General features: G+C 38.6%; 1 protein-coding gene across 4 annotated transcripts in view; it reads right to left on the reverse strand.

The window, feature by feature from the left end:
• Nucleotides 1-15,208, reverse strand: part of LCORL (ligand dependent nuclear receptor corepressor like) — a 120,502-nt gene extending 105,294 nt beyond the window's left edge. For all 4 annotated transcript variants that reach the window (XM_054581984.1, XM_054581982.1, XM_054581983.1 and 1 more), the window contains exon 1: nt 14,968-15,208. In XM_054581984.1, coding sequence (XP_054437959.1) covers nt 14,968-15,115 — 148 coding nt within the window. In that variant the 5' untranslated portion in view covers nt 15,116-15,208. The remainder of the gene's footprint in view (nt 1-14,967) is intronic.
• Between the last annotated feature and the right edge of the window lie 11,316 nt (nt 15,209-26,524).

Below are 26,524 nucleotides of genomic sequence, written 5' to 3' on the forward strand. Positions count from 1 at the left end.
ATCGCACCTCTTCTCACAACCACAGCAGAAACTGCAACTAAATTACAAAACTACTATCACCCCGAACTGTTAGAAAATTGAGCAGTCTGAAAGTCTGACAACCAAGGAATTAAAGAAGTCATATTCGTCCAGACAGGTAGGAGGGGAGGAGACGCGGAGATGTGCCCAGACATGGAGGTATAAAATGGGCAGCCCCACACTCACGCTGGTTGATAAAAATCGGCAATGATACCTCGGAAGCAAGGATTCCAGCACCACAACAGACTGCCTAGCCCAGGGTTCCAGTGGCAGGAAGGCAAGTCCCCATAACTTTTGACTGTAAAAACCAGTAGGGGTTGGGGTGACAGAAGAAACTGTGGAATTCTCAGCAATCTTCTCTTGAAGGGTCTGCAACACACTTAGTACCTACACAGGCTCATTCCTTCTAGACTCCAGCACCAGGGCAGCAGCTGGAAGGGCACCAGTAGCATACAGGAAGAAACTGAAGTGTAAGGAAGGTATCAGGGTGAGTTCCAGGGGACAGCTTCCTCCCGGACAAAATTCCAGATGCCAGGCAGCAGCCACTGTCCCCTTTCTGAGCCCTCCCCCATACAGAGCCACAGCTTGGCAACTCCATATACGAGACTCCATCAACCTGGTTCACATGGATCTGCCCCATCCAACTTACGGGTATGCTTTATGCTTTTCTACAATAGGCCACACTACTAAGACAGGGAGTCAAAACAGCTTTACCCTAATACATAAAGATAAACACAGGGAGGCTGCCAAAAAGAGGAGACAAAGAAATATAGCCCAAATAAAAGGAGAGAGCAAAGCTCCAGAAAACAAACTAAACAAAATGGAGATAAGCAATCTATCAGATGCAGAGTTCAAAACAATGGCAATCAACATGCTCAAAGAACTTGGGTACTTGAATAGCATAAAAAAGACCCAAGCAGAAATGAAGAATACATTAAGTGAAATAAAGAAAAATTTACAGGGAATCAACAGTGGAGTAGATGAAGCTGAGAATCAAATCAATGTTCTGGAACATAAGAAAGAAAAATATCATTCTATCAGAACACTAAGAAGAAAAAAGAATCCAAAAAAAACCAAGGATAGGCTAAGGAGCCTCTGGGACACTTCAAACATACCAACATTGAAATCATAAGGGTGCAGGAAGGAGAAGAGAAAGAGCAAGAAATGGAAAACTTATTTGAAAAAATAATGAACGCAAACTTCCCTAATTTGGTGAAAGAAATAGACACACAAGTCTAGGAAGCACAGAGTCCCAAACAAGATGGACACAGAGAGGACCACACCAAGACACATCATAATTAAAATTCCAAAGGGTAAAGATAAAGAGAGAATCTTAAAAGCAGCAAGAGAAAAGCAGGCAGTTACCTATAGGGGAGTTCCCGTAAGACTGCCAAAGAGTTCTCAAAAGAACTTTGCAGGCTAGAAGGGACTGGCAAGAAAATTCAGTCATGAAAAGCAAGGACCTACAACCTAGATTATTCTGTCTAGCAAAGCTATCATTTTGAGTCAAAGGGCAGATAAAGAGCTTCCCAAGCAAGACAGAGCTATAGGAGTTCATCATCTCCAAGCCATTATTAAATGAAATGTTAAAGGGAATTAAGAAAACAAGCTACACACTATGGACATCAAAGTGGCAATAAATTCACAACTATCAACAACGGAATCTGAAAAACAAACTAAACAAACAAGCAGAACAGAAACAGAATCATAGATATGGAGATCATTTACAGGGTTATCACTTGGGAGAGAGAACGGGGAAGAGTTGTGGAAAAGGTGCAGGGATTAAGAAGTACAAATTGGTAGGTACAGAATAGACAGAGGGATGTTAAGAACAGCACAGGAAATGGAGTAGCCGAACAACTTATATTCATCACCCATGGACATGAACGAAGAGGGAAACTGCTGGAGGGAATGAGGGGTACCAGGTGGAGAAGGAAAAGAGGGAATAATTGTGACAGCTGTAATAGCATAATCAATGAAATATAGTTTTAAGAAAAATTTTTTTCCAACCATTTGAGAGTGGATGGTCTACATGATGTCCTATCACCCCTGAATTCTTTAATAAAGTATTTCTTACAAATAACACCATTAAAATCAAGAAATTAACAATGACACATTTTGCTCACTGCTATTAGGCCCCTTCTCAGTACAATGTAGGGGATGTGTGTATATACAGTTGACACTTGAACAACATGAATTTCAACTGCAGAGGTCCACTTGTATGTGGATTTTTTTTTCAATAAATGCTGTAAATGTTATTTCCCCTATGATTTTCTTAATAGCATTTTTTTCTAGCTTACCTTATTGTAAGAGTACAGTACAGTGGATATACAACGTACAAAATGTGTTTTAATTGATTGTTATTGGTAAGGCTCTGGTCAACAGTAGCTTATTAGTAGTTAAGTTTTGAGGGAGTCAAAAGTTCTCTATCGATTTTGGATTGCACAAGGGTCAGAGCTCCTAACCCCCACATTTTTCAAGGGTCAACTGAATACACACACATTTATTTCTATAGTTCTGTGTCTCTCTCTACAGATAAAATGAAAACCATGATTTCACACTAATACCTCCAATTTCCAATCCAGCACTACAGAAAGCATTCTAATTTTTCTCCATTACCATATTTATAACATTTCTCAGACAGGGAGAGGCATGGCTCCCATTATCTTTCATATTTGTTTATTTGACCAGTTTCTCTGTATGAAACCAATCTCCCATGTGGCTGCCTTCCCATCCCTGCATGGATGCTTTCCTAACCCCTCCCTAGCTGGCTCAACACTCTCATGCCTTTTCCATGCATACAGCCTTCTTTGTTCAGGCCCCTATTCCTCATGCTTGGCACCCCTCTTCATCCTGCTGAAGCTCTAACATTCCATATTGAACTTATGCTCCACTGGGCTGCCTTCCTCTTCCCACCCTCAGGCTCTGACATATTGCACTAGGATGCTTTTATGCATTGGCTCCATCCTCATGCCACCTGAGACTCAACAGATCCACACCTCTTGCATGGGAATGCCTTTCTAAACCCTAACACTGCTTCCACCCCCACCTCCAAGAAGATGCCCTCCTCATCCTCTGACCCTGCTGAGGTCTGGACACCCCTCACTGGAACAACTGACCTCCATATCAGGGTTCCCTCCTTCACAGATACCACACTGACCCTGCTTGGGCTCCAACGTGCCCTCCTATGCAGGCTGCTCCTGACCCTGTAAAACTCCATTAACCCTCCTCTCTCTTCTGTCAGGCTCTGATATCATCTGATATCCCACTCCTCCAAAAGGACATGGCTCCCCCTCCCACATACCCCACCCAATGTGGACACTTACCCTTATCTGGTCCTTCCTGAGAGTTTTAGTCCTGAACTGTTCAGAAAAGAAGGGAAAGGCAACAGGAAGAACAACTGATGACATTTTAAAGAAAGATACCAGTGAATAACCTGCACAAGCACCCATAATCAAAACTAATTAATAGAAGCATCTATTTGTCAAAGTATTTTTTTCCATTTAAAGAAACAGTGCTCTGTTCTTTTAAACTAATTCCTTCTAAATTTAAAAAGTCAGTTGAAAATTGATAAAGAAAGCAGCCTTCTTTTTCTTTTCTAGCCAAACATGCATTTTATGTAAGTATCTTACATACCTGTAAGAAAACCTAGTTTGTTTAAAAAAGACTGCTAATTTTAAGAATTTAAGAAGTATGGTCGCTTTCAACACTAAATTACATATTTTTAAAAATACCCAGAACAAATGTTTGACTTGTTTTCAGTATAACAGTTATACTGCTTCCAGTACACTTATCCCCCAATTCAGCTCTGCAAAAATTAGCTTTAATTTTTAGAACACCTTTTCCTTGCTTTTGTTTCTACGAGGAAGGACATTTCATAAGAACAATCTGAGCCTCTCTTCACCCCTAGGGAAGTGAAGTGACTGACCTGATTTTGGAAAGAACTGAGGAGAAAGAGCTCAGTTCTTCTCCTTTCCCCTTGGTAGCAAGCAACAGGGAGAACATACCTGCAGAGACATATATTTTGCTCTCCTTCCCTAGTATGCATAGGACTGGGTGGATAAGTTGGCTATGACGGACCACCTGACTCTCCCACCAAGCTATGTGTCTAATCTGGCTTCTATCAGTAATGGAAGTGACATTTTTTTTTTCCCAGTTGTTCAGAGTCTAATTAGAAAAGAAAGGCGTCATCTGAGAGTACTTCAACAATCTAATATTTTAATTAATATATTAAATACATAATAGAGTGCTCATTTTCCCAATTTTGACTTAAAAGGGCTGATTCAATTTTGAGCTTCTTTAAAACTATTACAACAGAAACCCCTCAAACAAGAACCAACAGCAGATGTTCAAAATGAAAATAAGCAGACTTATCTGATCATGCTTGTTACCCATTAAAAAAAAAACTTCAAAGGCTCATAATTTCCTCCTTGTAGAGACCATAATTTATACTTCCAATCCTACTTCCTATTTCCATCCTTTATTCCAATACTAGATTGCTGAGTATTTTCAGAATATATCATCATTTAGACTTCTACACCTTTGCTCATGCTATCCCTCTGCCTGTTCCCTTCAACCTACTCTCTTGCTGGATCCTTTAATTAACTTAGGGATCAGCAAACTATATAGCCTGTAGGCCAAATCCACCTATTTTTGTAAGTAATTTTTTTTTTTTTTTACTGGAACACAGACATGCTCATTCATTTATGTAACGCTTTTGTGCTACAACAGCATAGTTGAGTAGTTGCAATAGAGACCATATGTCCTTCAAAGCCTAAAATATTTATTATCCAGCCTTTCACACACACACACAGAGTTTGCCAACCCCTACTTGCATTCAGTCTTTTGAAGCCTAGTAATTTCAGACCCTTCAAATCAAAATTAATTGCTCCCTCCTCTGCCTTTCCATTATATTACACCAACTCTAATATTTAACATCCCTAATAATTGTGAGTTCTTTAAAAGCAGTCTAAACCCTGTTTCTAGTGTAGACAATATTATTATTATTCTTTTTTTTACTCAACTGACAGTTTTTTACCTTTCCCGACATATCACATTCTTGGGGGAAGTATTTCGGAGGAAACTTTTGCCCTTTTCTCTACCTCTTATTCAGTCTTCCCAAAGGAAAGAGAAATGACTAATTCTGGCAGCATCTTGATTGTTGTTTGTAGTGGGAGGGATCGAAGTTTTAAAGGTCATTTTTCATGCATGACCAACCCTCTTGCTCACTCTGCTTAGACAGTCATACCTACCAATAAGCAAATCACAGGGTAAACTCACGGGGGTAGAGCTTCCCTGTATTTTAGAAGAGGTCCACAGCTTCAGCTCCTCTGTCTTTAACAGATTGGTAAATTCAGTTCAGGAGAATAGGGGAGTAAAGAAGTTAAATGTCTAATTTTGACCTCAGTTCCAAGTCAAGTTCTTCAATATAAACTATCATTTTAAAAACTATTTTTAAACCAAGTTCATAGCTGCAGAGAACAGATTGGTGATTACCAGAGATAGGAAATAGGGAGCAAATGAAATGGGTGAAAGGGGTCAAAAGGTACAAATGTCCAGTAACAAAATAAGTAAGTCATGGGGATGTATAGTATAGCGACTATAGTTAATAATAATATTGTATTGCATATCTGAAAGTTACTCAGAGTAAATTTTTAAAGTCCTCATCATATGAAAAAACTCAATCAACTGGCACATAGTACGACTCCAAATACTTGATTGCCAACCGTAAATTAATTGGAAAAAATGTTTCCTTTAAAATGTATAACACACTTATGCCACATATACCATATCTTAGTGATGAACTTAATTGGGAAAATATTCTTTGAAGAAAAATAAAAGATAAATTTAGGGTCCACATTCAGTGATTCAAACCAAGACCATCTTATTTTTCATCTAATTTATCTGATTCAATATTTTGTTACTATCAAGCCTCAGCTTAATTAAACAACAGGAAATAATCATGCATAGTATTTAAAATTTTTTTTTCTTTTATTAATTCCACAGAAAGAGGAAGGGAAGATGAAAGAGAGTGAGAAAAACATCAATTGGTTGCGTCCTAAAGGTCTCCTATTGGGGATTAAATGGGCAACCCAGGCACATCAGGGAACCACGTACAACCTACTGAACCACATAGACCAGGGAATCATGAATGGTACTGACTCAAAAAAGTATTCTTCACCTTGGTATCTCCCATCTAAAAATAACAAACACCCCTAGACCCCACATTCTTTCAATTACTGTTCCATTTATCTGTTCTTCCTCAAAATGTAGCTTCTCAATGAGCAGTCTACTATAAATGTTATCTCCACTTACACACATCTTAGTTACTTTCTAACCTATTACAATATGGCTTCCATCCTCACCCCTCTGCTGAAATTTAGTCAGTCAAGGTTCCTGTTTCATGGTAGACATCTCATCAACATGTAACAATCCCTCTTTACTGTAACACACTTTTCTTACATTTGGTGATGCTACTCTCCATTGGTATTCTACTTAGCCAATAGACTTATTTTTGGTGTATAAAAAGTTCAGTGGCCTTTTTATGAGACTGTTCCTCCTTTGCCTAAAACACTGTTAAGATTCCTCAAGGCAAGGTACTGAGTACTCCTCTCATCATACTATCCTTTACCCCTGGGTGATCTAATCCATGCGCAAGCTGATAATTCCCTAATTTATATCTTTAGCTAAGAAACCACTACTACATAAGTATAACAGCATCTTTCATAAACACAAAAAACAGTGAACATTTCAGGACAGATATTGTCCTGTTTCACAGACTTCCATCTGTGGAAGGTGAAATGACATGCGCCTAAGGTTATGGTGATGAAGATTAAGAAAGGAAACGTCCTCTTTCAATTCTTCATTCTATCATTTGGGAAGGCTTAGTTAGTCCCTTTTCACTAAATGGATTATTATTTAAATATGAAGATTACTGGACAAACTTACTTTCTCTATACATACTCCATCAGAAAAGAACTGGCCAATCTAAATTTACGGAAAAAGGGTCTCAAACTTGTTTTTCAATAAACACTTAAGAAAAGAATCTAGGTTGCAACTGAATTATAAAGGTGACTGAGTATGCAGGATACAAGATATAACTAAAAAGATATTCAAGAGCTATGGACAATCTGTGTAATAGAGAAGTAAAAGTGGATACAAACAAATGGTTGGGCTGTCTAAAGAAGAAACTAGGAAAACAAATAGGGAAGAAGCTGTCTGGTAGACTATAATCAACTAATTGAATATGGTTAGGAGCTTTTACTTGATGAAAAAGGACAAACAGGAGATAAAACTGCTTTGTAAACTACAAAATCAAAGCAGCTATTTCAAACAATGATTTAATGCAGGTTATAAGCTAGACTGAAAGACAGTAAAACTAGCAATGCAGATATTGATATAAACCAGAATCTTACCTGAATCTGCTCAAGAGCTTGTTTTGTTAGAAAAACTGAATCCAGGAGATACGTTAAAGAAAGTATTAACTTGGCAACACATTAGGGTAAAGAAAAAAAAGAAAGGAAATATAAGCAGGAAAGGGTTGTTGTCAATTGTGGGATAACTCCATAAAAGAAAATGAGAAGATACTAGAAAAGTGATTCTTTATTGTAAGTTTTATTTTCTAGAAAACACAAAAATTCTCAAAACAAAACATTTTTAGAGAAAGAAGGGAGAAGAGAGAGAGGTAGAAAGCCAGCCAGACAGATATCATTTTGTTGTTCAACTTATTTATGCTGAACTACCCGGCCAGGACTTCAAAACAAAATTTTCATTTAGCTTTAATTAAAAACAAAGTGCTATTGTTCAAATACAAATATGGCATTATTTCGTTATGTCTGTTTCCTAGTGTGAGTAGTAGGTTGGTCTGAGCCTATCCACATTCTCTTATCTTTATTGTGGTGGGGGGAAAAAAAAAAAGCTTTTGAAAGACTTACTTAATGATATATTCAGCCCCAAGTAGAGACTCTCATAGAGTTAAACGGGTCCCCAAAATGCTGAAACTATGAACTTGGTGCTCTAACCATTATCAATGACCTGTGAGTGCTGCCCACCTGTACACCAAAAAGAAGGAATATTATCAAAAAATGAACACCATATATAAAAATGTAGGATATTATAATTGAAAGACTGGATTTACTAATAAGGAAGACGGAATTGCACATCCAAATATCTATATGCCTTTGTTGGTCCTCCCAGGACTGCACTGTGATAGAAGAACCAGGGTTGAAAGTTATACAAGCCAGGAGGACACACAGGATACAATAACCACCAACTTGTCGGACTGGACAGCAGAAAGGGTTGCACACATGCAGCCAACCAAAGGAAAGCAGAGTGGACATGAAGAGACAGCTCCACACCGAAGGGAGGCTATGTTATATTTCAACCAGCCTACAGCCCGAATCTAACATCTGCAAAAACACAAAATCCCCACACCACTGGGTCCCAAAAGTAGCAGAATTTTATACTTCCAAGTATAAAATAATCCAGAATTATTCAGAATTTCACATTTTACATGCAAAATTTATGGATATACCTATTTTACAGAGAAATTTCGATATATGTCTTAACCACTCAACTACTCATTATCATCATACATTCCATTTGTCTAATGCATGTTATTAGGCAGTACCATAATTTACCTCTTTTTAAGTGGATAAAAAATTTACTAGTGCTTGAAAAAAAATAGTTGTACAGCCACGATTTTGGGGTACTTGACCTACCATACCAGTCTTCATCAAATCCAGATTTCTAAGTAAATCTATTCTTCTGGGATTTACATTGCAAAAGTGACAAAATGAGCTACAGGTTAATGGAAAATCTGAAGAACAGAAAGCAAGAAGCAGCCCAAAAGAGGCATAGGTTGATTATCTAGAATTCTATTTACCTGGTCTATCCCATCTTTAAGTGTTTTAAGCTCTATGAAGTGCTACCCAACTTCTTCAGAGGTTAAAAATGAAAGAAACGAATAATCTGACATTGACACTGTTGATTATAGATGGGGCATGTATTTGGAAGAAAGTCTACTCAACAAACGCATCCAGAGTGCAGTACTCTAAGACAGTGATGAAGTTAACAGGATAGCAAAATAGAAAGCACATGCCAAGAGTAGCTTTAGTATCATATGATTTTTTAAAAATAAATTTAAACTACTGTTTTGTATTCAATTATTATAAAGCCAAAATATTCCTTAGAATGTAGGAAGACATCAAATGTGTTTTGGTCTCCTCATATACAAAAAGCCATGATTAGGTCAAGTGATAACTGTGATCCTAAAACCCTATGACTCTGGCTCTGGCTCTATAATACCCTAGAATACACATCATTTAAGCCTTTAGTATCTTTTCCTCTAACATGCCTCATGATCTTTTTATTGTTCATCAGCATTCCCACCAGAAAGAATCTACTGGCAAAACTGTAAAGCTCAAATCTGCTAATAACCTGTGTAAATCAATAATAATAATAATAATAATAATAATAGCAACATTTATGGAATGCTTTCTATGTATAGATACAAATTAATGTATATCAAAACAATTAATTCTCAAACAAGCTCATTATCTCCAATTTACAGGTAAGAAACTGAAGTACAGACAGGTTAAGTAACTTATCCACACTTTAAGTAGTAATGCAAAGACACAAACACAGGTATTATACTATCCAAACAAAAGATTTGGGGAAAAATTAAGCTATAGATTTGGTTATTATCAACAGTTTTGAAATAAGTGGTACCATGGTAATTAAGAGTTTCCTAGAGCTACTACACTATAAAACTATGTTGTCTGATGCAATGCAGAAGCCACTTGCTACATGTGGCTATTAGCACCTGAAATGTGGCTAGTCCAAATTCAGATGTGCTGTATGTGTAAAATACCTAATTTCAAGGATTCAGTATTTAAAAAGATTATAAAGAACTTATTAAAAAGTTTATATGGCTTAATGCTAAAATATTTAAGCATAGCAGGTTAATTAAAATTGTTTTGTTAATGCAATTACTAGAAAATTTTAAATTACGCATTTGGCTCCCATTATATTTCTACTGGACAACACTGGTATGTAGGGAAGACTGTGGAATTTATAGAATAATTCCAATCAAACCTTCATCATTTTGTTTTGCTGTTTCAACCTTAGGCAAATCAATTACGCTGCTTATTAGCTTCCATCTCAGAAAAATAAGGTTTAAAAACAGTCTTGAAACCTAATATTCAGATTTTGGTTTCTAAATGTATTCTCTACTAAAAAGAATGAAAGGCTCCTTGGAGAAATGGCTGATGTTAGGGATGGGACAGGTAAAGTAAAAGATGAACCTGGAATATGTTGTATTGGCTGGAAGGAAGTGTTAAAAAAAATCACTGGGTGGGGAAGGTTAAGAAGAGGTGTGGTTTGTCAAAAAAAAAAAAACACTGGAACTAGTTTGATGAGGCAGGCTCTCATTGGCCAAGCTGGGAAAATTTAGAAAAAAACAGTAATAGTAATGAATTTAAGCACTGATTAAATTAGAATCCACAAATTCATTGTGATAAGAATAACTAACTAACTAGTGAAGGAGATGGAAAAGACTGCTTTATTACAGGAGATCAACTACTAATTATGGAAGGAATAATGAAATTAGAAAATAATGAATGGATGTTAAAACTTGTGGGTGAGCCCTGTACTAGCGTGGCTCAATTGGTTGAGAACCATCCTGCAAAACAAAAGGTTGTGGTTCCATTCAGATCAGGGACCTGCCTGGGTTGCAGACAAGTACCTGGTTGGGGCACCTGTGAGAGGCAAACAATGTTCTCTCCTGCCCATCGATGTTTCTCTCCCTCTTTTTCTCCCTCTTTTTCTCACTCCTTTTCTCCCTCCATCCCTCTCTCTAAAAATAAATAAAATCTTTTTTTAAAATCTTAAAAAAAAAAAGCCCTGTGGATGAAATTTTAATGAGGTTATATAAATATCCTGTTTCTCAAAGTATTTTCCCCCAAATTACCTACTGATTAGAAAAGGATAGGTTTTAACTTTTAGGGAGAAATATGGAGAATACCGCTTTCCCCAAATTTTCAAAGCCAACAACATGAACCTGAAGATACGGCATACTAAGCAGCACAGGATATCTCTCATCACAGTTATTACTGGCAAAAAATGCAAAACCAATCTGATCATGAGAAAACAACAGACAAATTGAAATTCAGAAACATTCTACAAAATAACTGTGCTGTACTTTTCAAAAATTGTCAAGGTCAAGAAATACAAGAGAAACTGAGAAAGCATTCCAGATTAAAAGAGACTAAAGAGATGTGCCGAACAAGTGCAATGCACAATCCTGGGCTAAGGGGAGGAAGAGCTTACAGATAAAATAGACAATATTTGAATATGGACTGAGATATAGATAACAATATTAGGTCAATGTTAAATCTCCAGGGTTTAATAACTACGCTGTGGTTAGGTAAGACAAAGTCTTTGATTTTAGGAATATACACTGAAGAATTTAGGAGTAAAGAGGTATGATACCTGCAAATTACCCTCAAATTATTTTGAAAGAATACAGACAGATAGATGGAATGACATGAATATAAGGCAAGAGTGATAAAGCAAATGCAGCACAATATAATTGGTGAATGTGGGTAAGGGCATATAGGAGTTCCTTGTACTATTCCTCCAACTTTTCAGTTTGAAATGATATCAAACTTAAAAGTAAAAAAAAAACAACAAAAAACAAAAAACTTGGCTTATCTCCCAGATCAAATATCTTAATAGACCATACAAGTTCTGATAAAATTTAAAATTACATACAGGGATTTCTTTTCTCCTGGCTTTTACACTGTTTGAAATTTTGTAACTTATCGGTTACTAATTATATATTCCACAAGATTCAAGACTGTATCTGTTATATCTCAATATTATACGAAGTACTAGAATACTACTTAATGTATCCAGTAAGCATGAAAACATGTTAGATGAGCATACTCAAAATTATAGCATAGCATATGATTATAGAAAAATAATCAAATTATAGTAAGCACATTGCAAATAGAGGTACTGACTGGGATATAGAGCTTATAGGACAACTCTTCAATTAAATTATAAGAAAAGAAATAAATCAGTCATGAATCTGACGAGATGAATTCCACAAGTAGAGAAAGGTAAACATAATTTTCCTTATCAAGAATCACATATCTTAGCTAACTAAAAGCATGATGAACTCCCCCCCCAATAAAATTAGAATATTATGTGTTACCAAAAAAATGAATCAAATTACAAAGACTAACTCTAAGAGCAGAGATTTAAAACTTCACTACTGGCTCAATACTAACTTGCTGTACGGCCCTGCTTACAATTTCCTTATCTCATTTAAAAATAACGCTTTTGAATCATTTTCTTCCTCTAAAGCAGAAAGGATATTTTATAAAAATGATTTCAAGCCATAAGAGCACTGAATATGCAATACAGAAATATAAAAATATATGTATTCACATACAAAGAAACATGCAAAGGAAAAAGAATATAGCTTTTTGCAAATATGTTTATCAAGTGAAATATTGAATGTAAGCACATTAATAGCAAAAGGTAAATTAAAATAAGTATACAAACTTCATTTAATTCCAATTCACACTATGAATGGGTGCTACACATACACGGTACTGAAAACCCAATCAACAAGTACATATTCTGCTTAAAAGAGTGTTACTGATTATGTAAAAATAACAATGACAAAAAACAAAGTATTAGATGGGGTCTTACTGGGTCTCCTGACCAGGACTGGCACTCTGTGAAACAATTCTTAAATATAATTAGAGCCCAGTTAAAATTTTTCTTTCAAATACAGTACAATTATATATTACATTAAAAATGTAATATAGAGATTGCATACTATACATAACAGCATTAAGTCAATTTTCAATGTCTTCCAATCCTACTTCACTATCCAAGTAGGTAAGGCAGAAAGTACTTTTTCCCATCAAATTTAATTAATTTTGTCTTTAATTAAAATTTGACTATGTTTCAAAAGCATACATATTTTTGAGTACAGAGCCATACTTAATGTATCCAAATAAACAAGAAGATGAGGGGATTAAAAAAAAAACCCTAAAGTATTCAAACCATAAAACTGACCAAACACATCTCAAATCTCTGCTTGCCCCAGGAAAACTTAACAAAATAATGCTGCGAGCCAGTGTCACAGTGCTGTTATCCTGCCTGATTCAAACTCAAGGAACTCCACAATTTCTAAACAAGTCGTCAGTGGAAGAGATCTTTACAGAAGCAATTATAAAACGGGTCCATTTTGTATTCAAGAAGCACTAGTGACACTTAGCTTAAAAATTTTATATAAAGAATACCCCGAACCTTTTAGACACTTCTTTAAAGAATTACAATCACTTATGCATACTTGACTAAAGCCTTTTACCAGAACGTTTGCTTAGATAAGACCAAAACATATTTTATAACGTTAAAGAAAAAATTGCTTAAACATAACTTAAATGCCCCTAATCAGAGCAGTCTTTTCGTACGGCTTTCTACGTCCATCGTATTCTGCAGTGCACATTTCTGAGTTGAAGTTGTACTAGTTTATCCTACCGTGATCTGCCTTTTCACTAGTGAAAAACAAGGACAATCTTCATTCAGGCCCTAACCAAAGAAATCGGGGGTGGGGGGAGGGGGAAGGGCGCAAAGTGGCGCCCGAAGAGATGGAAACAAGGTAAGAGTGTTATTTTCTTAAGGCACTAAGATTAGTGCCTTAACTCCAAATGCCAAGATTTAACTGCCAATCAAGCAAGCTGCTGCCACTATTCACTCTTCTTCCGTCTTCCTCTACTCTCCTACCCAAGACACCTTTCCAAAACCAACACGCACAACACACCCCATCCCATTACCCATGTCGCCCCCCCATCTGCCCACTAAACCAACCTGCTGGGTAACAGCTCCACGCACACGTCCCACTCAGACAAAACAGCGACAGCGGCAAGGTCGGGCAGTCCCCACCACCTCCCGCCACCCCGAGCAACCCGTAGAATGACAGTCCCGAGCCCAGAAGTTTGAAGCAGAAACGATTCCGCCCCCACCGAAAGGGAAGACGGAATGGCCGGAGAATGGGATGGGAGGTGGTGAGGACGATGTGTGTGTCGGTGCAGGGACGGGTCCATCACATGACAGTAAAAGAGGACCGGAGTCTTCGGGGCGTCCACAAGGAGAAGGGGGGCTAGGGTGTCATCGCTATGGCAACAGCCCCCTAACCCCCACCCCCGCCGTCCAGACTTCCAAAGAGGGAGGAAGAACTTCAAATCCCAACCGTCAGCGCTCGAGCGGCTCCTTCTTAAAGGGGTACACACAGCGCCGCCGCCGCCAAGCGCGAGAGGGCAGAGTAGGGCGCCCCCGCCCCTCGGGCGACGCCCCCAATGCTCCTAGCCCCCCGCCAGCCCACCCGTGGCCCCAGCCGCGCGAGCGCCCGGGGTATCGCCCGGGTCTCCCTACCCTGGAACTCGGCCGCAGCTGCCGGCCCGGTCCCCAGCGGCGAGAAGGGGGTGTGTGTGCGCCCGGCGGGGGCGCGGACCAGCCCGCCTTTCTCCCGCCGGCCCTGCCCGCCGGCTCCCCTCAGCCCGGCCGCCGACCGCTGGGCCGCTTCCTCCCTCCTGACAGGGTGGACGCGGGCAGCGAGGGGCGCCGAGGAGTTTCGGGGACAGCGCGAGCGAGCGGTTTCCTCCGGGGCTCAGCGAGCGGGTCCGAACTAACAGTTCCTGGGGAGCCCAACAGCTAAGAAGGGGAAGAGAAGAGAGCGCGGACCGCGTCGGGCGAGGAACCCCCAGACAAAAGGCGAGCGCCGGGGCCGCCGCGCCGCCGCCGCTCCCATCTCGCTCCCCCATTGAACTGACCCGAACGGGAGATTCAACTAAACCCCTCAGCCACAAACTCCTCGGGGTTGCGGCAGCTGTCGTCGCGCGGGGCCGGCGCCCCGGCCCCTGTCTCTCTTACCTACACAGTGCATGAGGCGGTGGCGCCAAGAGTCGAGTTCCCGCCGGAATCCTCTCCTCTCCGCCGCGCACCGAGGGCTCCGGCACTGAGCGGCGGCGGCGGCAGCAGCGGCGGCGGCAGCGGCCATTCTCTCTCTTCCCTTGTCCATCTGCGTCCCGCGTCACGCGCCCTCATTTACATACGAGCGGCGCAGGCACGAGGCAGGGGCGCGAGCCCTCGGCGCGAGCCCCGGAGCGCGCGCCCCCCGGAGGGGGGTTGATTGACACGTGTCACTACCTTCCCTCTGCCCTTCCTCCCCCCTCCCAACCGCTCCCTCAGGGAGAGGCGGGGAGGGAACGAGAGGAGAAGGAAGCAACCTGCCGCTTCCGCTGACCCCGCCCCCTTCCACTTCCCACTCCCCCCTCCCCTTGGCGTTCACTCAGGCGAGCCATACTGCTCCCGCGGCCCGCGAAAACCCCGAGCGAGAGCTGGAGGCTCCGAGCCCGGCCAGGAACCGGCGTGCAGTAGATCCGACTAACAACTCCTCCTTTCTGCCTTCCCGACGCGACTCGGGTTGCCCGGAGACTTCACTTCCCAGTTTCCATTGCGCCTGAGTCCCAGAGCGGAGCTGGACGGCGCGGCGCCCTGCCTGCTGGTCCTTGTAGTCCAGCAGGATGGGCACTCTTCAATCCTCCCTCCACTCTCGGGCTCGTAGACCGGCCTTCGACTTCTCCGAGTTGCCCCTGTCATGGACTTGGCCTCCGGCGCCGTGCGCCCAGGACTGTGCTCTGCCAGCGTTGCCCGGTCTGACCCAGCCGCTTTAGTTTTCTTTAGGTTCCGCTATAGAAGGTCGGTGAAAACCGCAAGAGTTGACCGCTCCTTGATGGTTCAAGCGGCACTTTGTGCACTAAGTGCTGGAAACTTTTGGGGATCATTGTCATCCCGCCCCTGCAGGGATGGAACAACTGGTTATTAGGCTGTATCCCAAATAACTGCCGAATATCCAGAGAGATCCCGCAGTAATATCAGTTTCTAGGGAGAAGAGGTCTCGGAAAGAGAGTATTTGTAAGGATTAGGGAACAGATGCGTGGCGAATTTCACCGAAAATTACTTACGGGGGAATTGGGTGTGGCTGGATGAAAACCCCAAAGGGGAAGCTTTTTATCATCCGCAAAATGTAAACTCCTGGAGAACAGCGACCCATTGAGACTTATGTACTGTGGCATGCTTCACTTGCCTGAGCCTAGTACAGTGCGTGGCATGGGATTTAGCACTTTGCAAATGTTATGGGATGAATTCTACACTGTGTTAGAGAAAATACTTTTTATTCTTCAGAGAGAGCTTTTCATTAAATTCGTGCATAAATGTCAATGACTTTTTTGACTTTTGCACCACAACAATTGTGCGTGTATTTCTGTCTATGTGCAGAGGGGCGAACCTAAAGTTTACTGAGAAGTTGTATGTGTTGCTGGAAAGTTATGCACAAGTATGTTGGAAATATGTTTTAATTCTTCCTGGAAACTACTATGCATTCTGAGTTTAGTGCCACCCTCCCTGTTTTGTGGCTTATCTTTATTCACCTTTTTTTTTTCTACAAGAAAGTATTTAATTGCTCATCATTACCCCTCAATAGTGAAGATGTAGTTTTGTTTTCACAGATTAAGAAAATGAAATTTAAAATCTCATAATCACCTTTCTAGAGTGTTTACAGTTGGAAAAGTAAGTAAACTCACTTTGTGAAGGTGCTTTAGGAATTATCGGTGGATCGTTTCAGTTACTGACTCCACTCAGAATGATTGCCAAAATGATCAGCATTTGTAGATTTCCTGATCACTTTTACAGTAATCTACATTAGTTAGGATGGGCTAGTTTATGGTGCAATAACAAGCAGTAACAAAGAATCCAAAGTTTGGGGGACCTAGAGGATGGAGCTTCACAGCAGGTCATTGTCACAAGCAACCAAATGGCTTCCTCAATTGCATGATAGACCAAAGGAAGATGAATGGCAAACCGGTGCTTCCTGAAAGTGGTACAAGCCAATTCCATTCACATTTCATTGATTAAAGCAAATTATAGATGTATGTCTATCTTCAAGGGAAGCTTGGAAGTGTAATCCTACTATTTGCCCAGAAGGAAGATAACTGGAATTTACTGGTGAACAGCACCAATGATTACTGCAATCCATCTTTCTAGTCATCAATTTACAGTTCATTCTCCTTACATTACAAAAATACACTCACCCCTACCACAAGTGAGACAATACACAAGTTCTACTTAATAATGGCATTTATCTCAAACATCCAGGATCTCTGGATGATGCTACATATGGTAATATGGTAGTCCTTACATTAGAACAGGAGTAAGCCTCTCTTTTTATAGAGACCTGAAAAGACAAAGAATCATTCCTCTTTGCTTTCTCTCTCCCTCTCTCTCTCTCTCTCTCTCTCTCTCTCTCTCTCTCTCTCTCAACATACAGTGGTAGGACAGGAACAGAATAAACATGGTAAATGAGAATGGGAGACTCACATGAACAGTTTTAGCAAATATTTTCCCACAGCTAACATGGATTACTAAATTTCCAGCCTTTAACAATAGTTTCCTTGCCATCACTCACTGATTCTCTAAGTCACAGCCACATATTTTAGTTTTTCCATTGTCATAACTCTACCTCCACCTGGGAACCAATTTCCTGATAGAATGGGCTAGGTTATGCTCTAGTAACTGAAACTCAAAATTTCAGTGGCTTAATACAAAGATTTATTTCTTGCTTAAACTACATGTCCTCCAAAAGTCAGTGTGAAGGAGGGTGGGGAGAACTGTTCCATGTCCATTCAGGGACCCAGGTTTATGGAAGTTCACCATCTGGCACCTCCCCAGTCACCATGAAAAGAGAAAGGAGATATTAAATCACTGTCCAGCTCTTAAAGGCTTCTGCCAGAAGTGACATATTTCATTGGGTAAAGCATATCCCATGGCCATGCCTAACCTCAAAGGAGCGATATATCAGACAGCTTTGCAGGTGTAACCAACCACTTCAGAACTAAATAACTTAAAGCATCAACTATTTATGTAGCTCATGATTTGTTTAGGTTCTGCTTGGCCTGGGCTGGGCTCAATAAGGTATTTGTGATTAGCTTCTTGTTAGAGTGGCAACTCTGTTCCTGAGGTTCAGCTGATTCTCGTTTGGGACAGCAGAGCAAGCAGGCCAGTTGTCCCTCATTATCAAGAAGCTAGCCTTGACTTGTTCACTCGGTGGCAGTCACTAGGTTCCAAGGGCAGCAAGAGAATAAGCCCCAAAGTACAAGCACTCTTTAAGCTTTATCTTGGGTCGCTTTTGCCCCATCCACTTCACATGGCTAAAGCAATCACACGGCCAAGCCCAGAATCAATGAGGGGAAGTAGAATCTACCTTTTAACAGGACAAGCTGCAAGTCACCTTGCTAAAGAGTATGGATAGAGGGGCAAAAATAATTTATGGTCACTTTTACAGTCTACTGCAGATGAGTAAGTGCAATGTTACCATGTTCTCAGAAAGAAAGGAGAACAGAAATATTAACGAACAAAACTAATGAATATAATATCTCTTGAATTTCTAGGCCAGATATCCATTAATCCAAGGATAGTGGAGGATCACATATCCAAGGTTGTTTCCTACACTGGAAATCTAGTTACTCACAAAGGAAAAGTTAATGTTCTTTGGAAAGATGTTTTTGTTCTGCAATTTATTTCCTACATATAGTGTATCATTTGTTTATTGCTGTGTAACAAGCCAATCCATAACTTAGTGGCTTAACAAAACAACCATTTGTTATTGCTGGAAAGTCTACGGTTCAGATGGGCAGTTCTGCTGATCTGGCAAGGTTCTGCTGATCTTGGCTAGGACTGTTCATGCTGGAAGCTGCATGATCTAGGATGGCTTCACTCTGGTGTGGAGTTTAGCTCCCATGTGCTGAAATAATGGGAATGACTGAACCATGTGTCTCATGTGTCTTATCACTCAGAGGCCAACTAGAGCTTATTTATGCAGTGGCAGCATGTCAAGCACAACAAGAGCCTAAGCACTAATATGTCAGTGCTTTTCAAGTCTTTGCTGCATTACATTTGCTTGCAGCTGTCCTATTGGCCAAGGCAGATCAGATGACTAAGTCCAAAGTCTGGAGAACACTAACAAATGGCATGGATACAGAAAGGTGTGAGCAAATTGGGGTCGTACTTCAATGAAACCACTATAAATATCCATCAGGTTCACTGTTACCTAAAACTGATAAGTACATATATGGAGTTCTTATACAGTACCAAGTATAGAAATAAACTGCTGGGCAAATTAATAGTTCTTGATTTATTTGACCATTTGGATGTCAATTCCCAATCTGGGTTTTAGGAGAATATGATATAAAGATACACATAAATTGGAGCAGTTTGAAATGCTCATATTACTGCAGTAGAGAAATCCAAAATTACGGAAGCTATGACTACAATCTATCTTCTTGCTTTGCAACAAAAATAAAAGATCCAATATACTAGCAAGGTTGCAAAATACCTATTCAGTTATGAATTATCAACATGTAACAAAAATAACACACATTTTCTAATTTAATATTTTAAACATTTTTGTAGAAACCATATATTTGTAATTGTAAGGTGTAATGATTAGCTGCCTTAATTAATGATAAAATGATTCATAATGCTGAAAAAGCATTTTGAGTAAATTTATTAACTGCTTTAAAAATATCACACTTTACTATATTTCATTTAGTTGTGAACTCTAATGTATTACACTGACCAGAGATCTAAAAATCAGGCAAATTTGATCAACCAATTATTTAGGACATGAAAAATAGCCCCCTTAAAAATTTCTTATCAGCTACATTATCATTATGTTGAATTTTATGCAGACATCTTAGTTTCATCCATGATTATGAGCCAAATATTTCTCAGCATTGTTTTTCTTATAGGAGTATGGACCCTAAGGACATCATCATCTCAGCTAATCATGCTGATGCATTTAATTTTAATAGTGCAACTAAATATTAAGGTATCTAAAATAGGTGAATAATTTTTGTCTTCTTGATGTATTTCCAAATATCGTCAACATATTTTTTGTACATTTTGTAGGGAACGAAGATAAAATTTCACAGGAGGGAATAAAAATTGAAGAGACAGAAATAGAACGCTGATATACTTCAGAGTAATGGCTACCTATTTCCTATTCCAAAACTGTCCTTATGGTACCCCCCCCCCCCAAAGAAAAAGCCATGATAGTTGATTTAATACTGTCACGCATCATAGGGTGGTATCTTAGATTTTTGGTTTTTTATGTACTTTGTTTAGTTCGATCACTGGGTATTTTTAGAACATTACTATTACATCCAGTTACCATTTTCATATTAAATATCTTCTAGTTAGAGAGAATTTTTACTGCATTAAGAATACTCAGGCCCTAACCTATCAGGATAACCAATTAATAAGGTGAGCCTTTGAACTTGGCATCTGCTTTTTTAAATACCATTTGCTATGTATTTTCTCTTACATCCAGGCAGATGATAATAGGACCTGATCTATCACAATTCTTTCTGTGTCCACTTGAAATCACTCTCCCTGCTTAACTCATTATAATTTCATATTCAGCTTTTTAATAAAATCTCAATGTATTATATATTTATGGTGGCAATTTTTTCCTACTTAATTCAATTGCATAGTCCAGTATCAAAGTCAAATAAAAATGTCATCTATAGCACTTATACCACTACAGTTTATAGAGAGTACAGTTTAGGTCAAACCCCTAGTTTTGCAGATATAGAAATCGAGGCCCAGACAAGATAAACAGTTTACGTAGGCCACACATCTTAAAGGCAGTAGTACCCAAACTAAAGATCAGATTTCCTTATTCCTAATCTTGACTTTTATTTGCTATAATTAAGCCATCATTTATTGAGCTCTGACATACATTAATATTCATTTGACCTTTATCATAACCATATATAATAAGTCCTATTATTGTTATCCTTGTATCACAGGGAAGTTATTAAAAAATTGGCTGAGAGAAGTTAACTTGTCCAACATCACTCAGCTAATTTGTGGTAGACATGGAATTTGAATTTCTCTCTTTCCAAATTTAACTACTAGTTTACACTAGAAAGCAGAAAAGAAGGTGATAAAACTGCCTCATTAAGAATCAGAAATTGAGGAACTTGGGCTTTATCTGATTCTCATGAGGGACACTGATATTCGGGGAAAGATAGTGACAAACACACAGCATGATCCCGTAGTATTTAATGTGGCCACTCAGCCACACCGGGGTTTTTGCTGCTCCTCATCTGACACTTCCATGCTGTCTTCTCTCGCAGAAAATGTTCAACACTTCCCAACTACATGATCATTACTCCTTTCTCTGCTCTTAAAACATTTTATTTATACTTTTTCTCATGGGTCTTATAGTCTTCCATGTATTATACCTACAGTATTTGTCAATGTATCTTATTGTTTCACTCTCCCATCTTGCAGATTATGAAGTCTAAGGCCTGGGTATTCATCATTTCTGTAGGCGTGCCTTCTGTATTTTAGTTGGTACCAAAGAGACCTTTGTTGAATTAAAATGAAAGGGCAACAATATAATTTTTAAAAAATGAGTCTTCTTTTACCTTCACACCCACCACCATTCTATTCATAATTCCAAACTTATTTTACATCCCTGTTGCCAAGAAAATGACAAAAGGAGGTGGCAAGTTTGCATTTTACAGGAATTATATTTCAAACCAAGGAATTAATATCATCTGGCCTTGTTGGTCTTGCTAATATAAAATAAACTACAATATTTTATATAAATAAAGCATATCACTTTACCTACTAAAATGCCTTAAGGAACAGAAATATGAAGAATTTATGAATTTTAAACTTGTCTTCCATGCTACTGATAATAGGTTGGGTTTGGTCTTCGGTTACAACATATAAAAAAATGTTTATTTTGGTATGAAAATAGTATAAAATACCAATATTTCATGGTAAAGAAGTCCAACAATAACGCTCTGAAGTGAAATCCAGTGAATCAAATACATTCATTTAAAATTATTATCATAAAAAGGTTTATTAAAACAATGAAATATGATAAAGGTCCATATCGATACTCACCTAGAGAATAGAGATTAAATAAAGATAGAAAAGAATGAAGCAGTTCAATTATGCTCTGATTTACCCTTATAAAGAAGAAAAAGGAATTAAATATGACATTGGTATAGCTTTAGTACCTTTTAACTCAGCGGCCAATATGTCAAAATCACATAATATTTGAAAATTTAAATTATAATAATAAAATTTAAATTATAATTAATAATCACTTATGCAACAGTGGAAGGTAAAGAAAAGTTCAATATTATCCTATTATAGGATTTCACATTAAATAAGCAAACTCACTTGATCTTATTCTTATACACTGAAGTCATTAAGCTCTAAACCAGAAACTTGAAAAAAAAAGAAATCTAAATACAATAAAACTCAGCAACTATTTTGAATATCACTGATCTCCTCCAATCCCTGTTTCTCCATTGTTCCCAGGAAATAGAATTTCAAGACAGAAGCCAGAGGTGAGAGGCAGGTCTGAAAGCCTAGGGATTGTTTAAAGGACCGCGTAAAAAGCTGTGAGAACCACCACTTCATCCACTAGACTCCCTCTCCACCCATGCAGCAAGGTATTTTTTATCACAACTGCTGCAACAGATTGGAACTGTGTTTTTTGGAGAAATTCTACTGGAGAGATTATGTATTTAAGCACAGTAGAGGGAGAGGCTAAAGTTACAGACTAAACACAGATTATTAAGTAAAAGTTTGCTAAATCTATCCTACTTTGCTCTCAGGACACCTATAACCAAATTTATACCTTTTAGCAGGAAACTGGAGATCTTTCTCAAGGGGTTATTTCATTAATTTCCTAAGGCAAATATTTTGGCCAGGAGAATGGAACATTTTGATTGTTTTGGGCTGGGTCATTCGACAAATTCTAGGATGAATCATGGGCCAGCGTTACCCACATGGACTCAAAATCAGAGAAAGAGATGGTTTCCCAAAGGAACACCAGGGCACTATTGCCAGAAAAGAGAGAATGTTGATATCCAAATATGCCAAAACAAAGAGCCATTTTATTGAAAAAAAAATTCATTTCCTTTACCCTGACCTCTTTTAGAGAGATGAATATTCCTCCAAGTAAGCCTTTTGAAACAGAAAATAACATTTGAGAATGCCTGTTACTGTACATATGACTTTATATCTCTGTATATCTTATCTCTGACCATTTTTTTTTCCTGGTGTGTTAATTGTAAACCAGCTCTGTTCAATAGAAATATAATGTGAGACACAAATACAAGCCATCTATTCAATTTTATATTTCTAGTAGTTGCTTTTAAAAAGGGAAATTAATTTTAAGAATATATTTTATACTTCCATACATCTAAAACATTATCATTTCAACATATGATCAATATAGGTTATTAATGAGATATTTTACATCCTTTTTGTCATACCACCTCCAAAATTCTAAGTGTATATAATACTCATAGCACATTCCAGTTCAAATGAGCCACATTTCATAGTCACAAGCAAATAAAGGCTACCAAATTGGGCAGAACATTTCTGAACTGTGAAAGCTTTCATATGCTCTAAAGTAGTTCCTATTCTCTTAACCAATTTCCTCTCTTACAAACCTTCTTTTCATTGTAGTCCTCCTTCTTCCTTCAATCAAATAGTACAATGCATCAAACAGGACAATGTTAATTTATTCACAGTCTTGTGATTTGGAAAAGGGAATAAAAAAGGAGTGTTCACATATTTTTGATTTTTCAAGAATAAGAGCTGAAGTAAAATGGCAGATCACACTGGTGCTATCATTTAGCATGAGTTAAAGCAATATGAAACAGATGATCACATCTTGATGACAATTATGGTACTAGTTGGCAGGAAAAAAAGTGAAGAAAGAATTTGGCCTGGTAGCATTAAATAGCTGCCCAGATAGGTTCTACAAGGAATAAGGAGAGTGAGAAGAATCAAGTTACCCACATGCATGCAGCTAATGAAACAGTTGCATCATGCTGTTGGGGGAATCTCAGTCGGCTTAGACAGAATGCCTGCTAGCACACCTTTATTCCTCAAAGAGGTCAGGTTTGCACATACTCACTTTGGAGAATACATCTTCAGATGTGCTTTTTTGTACGTTTAAAAAGCAGGCTCTTCTTACAAAAGTTTGAACCCCTTGATGCAAGAGTTTATTTTGGCACCTTGAGGATTATGTCAAATTTATTGCCGAAGCAGCATTTTCTTTTAAAGCATCCGTTCCCAAGCACTTTGTAAGAAAGATTAAAAATAAAATAAAATAAAAAGCTCTCCAAAATGTCAACTACTTTGGGATGGGTTTTTCGTTATTTTTTTCAATTTAAACAAAACCGCAGTATATATAAAAGTGTGACAATTTTATTTTGCAAATTTAGTATAATTAGAATTTATATCCAGCTATAAAAATACTGTTCATTTTCACAGAAATATCTTAAATCACTTGCATTTCTATAAACTAAGTGATTTAATTTTCCAATTTCAATATTTAAGATATATACCATATCATAAAATATATCTTTTTGTCAGAAAGCAAAACCCCACACATAAAAATTCCATGAACATTTTGGGCACCTAACGTTTGTCAACTTCTGCACTAAGTGCCAGGTCTTCAGTGTTAAGTCACAGAATCTGCTCCCGTGATGATGGTCTATGTCTATAGTGTTTGTTGCGGAGTATTTGCAGACCTTCCTTTGAAAACTTATAGCTTGATTTCCCCCTGAAGATCATTCCCTTTTCTATTCCCAATTTATATAGTACTTCCTATAGAATTGACTCCATCTCCTAACTGCAGACTTGAACAGGTGACTCAGGACTGGCCCAATGAGAACATTGCACTTCCATGGCATTAGTAGTCAGGGCCAGTAAGACACAATGAGATTTGGAAGGGACCTTAGCTCTTTTCAACTAAAGGTGCTACCATCATCTTGCAACTACATGGGGTTTGAGAATGAAGCCAAAGCCAAGAAACCGAGCTCACAAAGTGAGACAGAGAGAAACCAAGTCCTCTAATAAGCTTTGTATAAAGCCAATAACCCTGGACTAGAGGATGAGAAGAAGAGAGTAAGCCAAATAAAAGCAATGAATTGAGGGGAGGGAGGATGGAGTGTAGAAGAGGAAAGAGCATTGCAGCCAGATAATATGAGACTAAAGGCAAATACAGCTTAATGAAAGGTTAGTTTTGGAAGGACATAAAACAACAATAATAGATGGTCAGAAAAGAGACTGGAGAGTTAGGCAAGAATCAGATTATGGAAAATCTTATCCTCCATGTTAAGGAACATTACACAGGGGATGACAGCATCGTGGAAATACTTGAAGGAGGGGAGTAACATGGTCATAATTTTATTTGAGAAAGAACATTCTAGAAGCATTGCAGGATGAGTTGGAGGGTATTAGAAGCGAGGAAAACTTTTGGAAGACTATCATAGTCCATTCAAGAGATAATAAGGTTTGGAAATAGGGCAATTGGAAGGAGAAAGCAAAGGAGAAGTGAACTATTTATTTATTAATTTTATTAAATTTGAGTTTTTAAAAATAATTTCTTATCAAAGTAATATGTACACATGGTTAAAGAACAAACTAGTATTGAGTGGATTTTTTTGAATGAAAAACACGTCCACCTCACTTTTCCTCTATCTCACTCTTTTTCCCCAGAGCAAACGACTTTTACCTTTTTAACTGTTTATGTTACTAGTTATTCACTTAGGACTGCCGCATTCAATTATGCCCTGCACAAATGCGCAGTGGCAGCCCGCAATTAGCCCCATATTGCTGAGTAATGTGTTTACCAGTATTTTCTGACTTCAGTTTTAGACATTATCAAACTATTCACTTCCCCCTCTATCACTGAATATGGTGGTATTGCTATTTTAACACATTTTTAAAATACATTTGTGATTGTTGTGGATTGAAATGTTTCCTTCCCAAGTTCATATGTTGAAGTCTTAACATGTACTACCTCAGAACACGACTATATTTAGAGACAGGACCCGTAAAGAGGTGATTAAAATAAAATGAGGCTGTTAGGTCAGGCCCTAAGTCAATCTGACTGAAGTCTTTATATGGAAAGGAAATTTGAACACACAACAAGACACCAGAAATGTGTGCGCAGAGAGGAGACCTTGTGAGGACACAGCAAGAGGATGACCATCTGCAAGCCAAGGAGAGAGGCCTCAGAATGAAATGACCTCTGATGACACCTTACTCTCAGACTTCTAGCTTCCAGAACTATGAGAAAGTATCTGTTGTTTAAGTCACCCACACTGTGGTGTTTTGTTCTGGCAGCCCTGGCAAACTAATACAGTGATTGCACTTAAAAAATATGCTATACTTTTATTTCTTGTCCCATCAACCAAAGACCATGTATTTGGTTCTCCATTTCTCAAAATAAGGGTTTTTAGCACCTTTCCCTTTCTATCTGTTCTCTGTTTGTTCTGCCTCATATGCAGGTTCCATCTGGGAACAAGCTAAGCTACCTGGC

The sequence above is a fragment of the Pteronotus mesoamericanus genome, unplaced genomic scaffold (assembly GCF_021234165.1).
Source record: "Pteronotus mesoamericanus isolate MK-2021 breed Mesoamerican mustached bat unplaced genomic scaffold, CSHL_Meso_final contig_68, whole genome shotgun sequence".
Classification (NCBI taxonomy): Eukaryota; Metazoa; Chordata; class Mammalia; order Chiroptera; family Mormoopidae; genus Pteronotus; species Pteronotus mesoamericanus.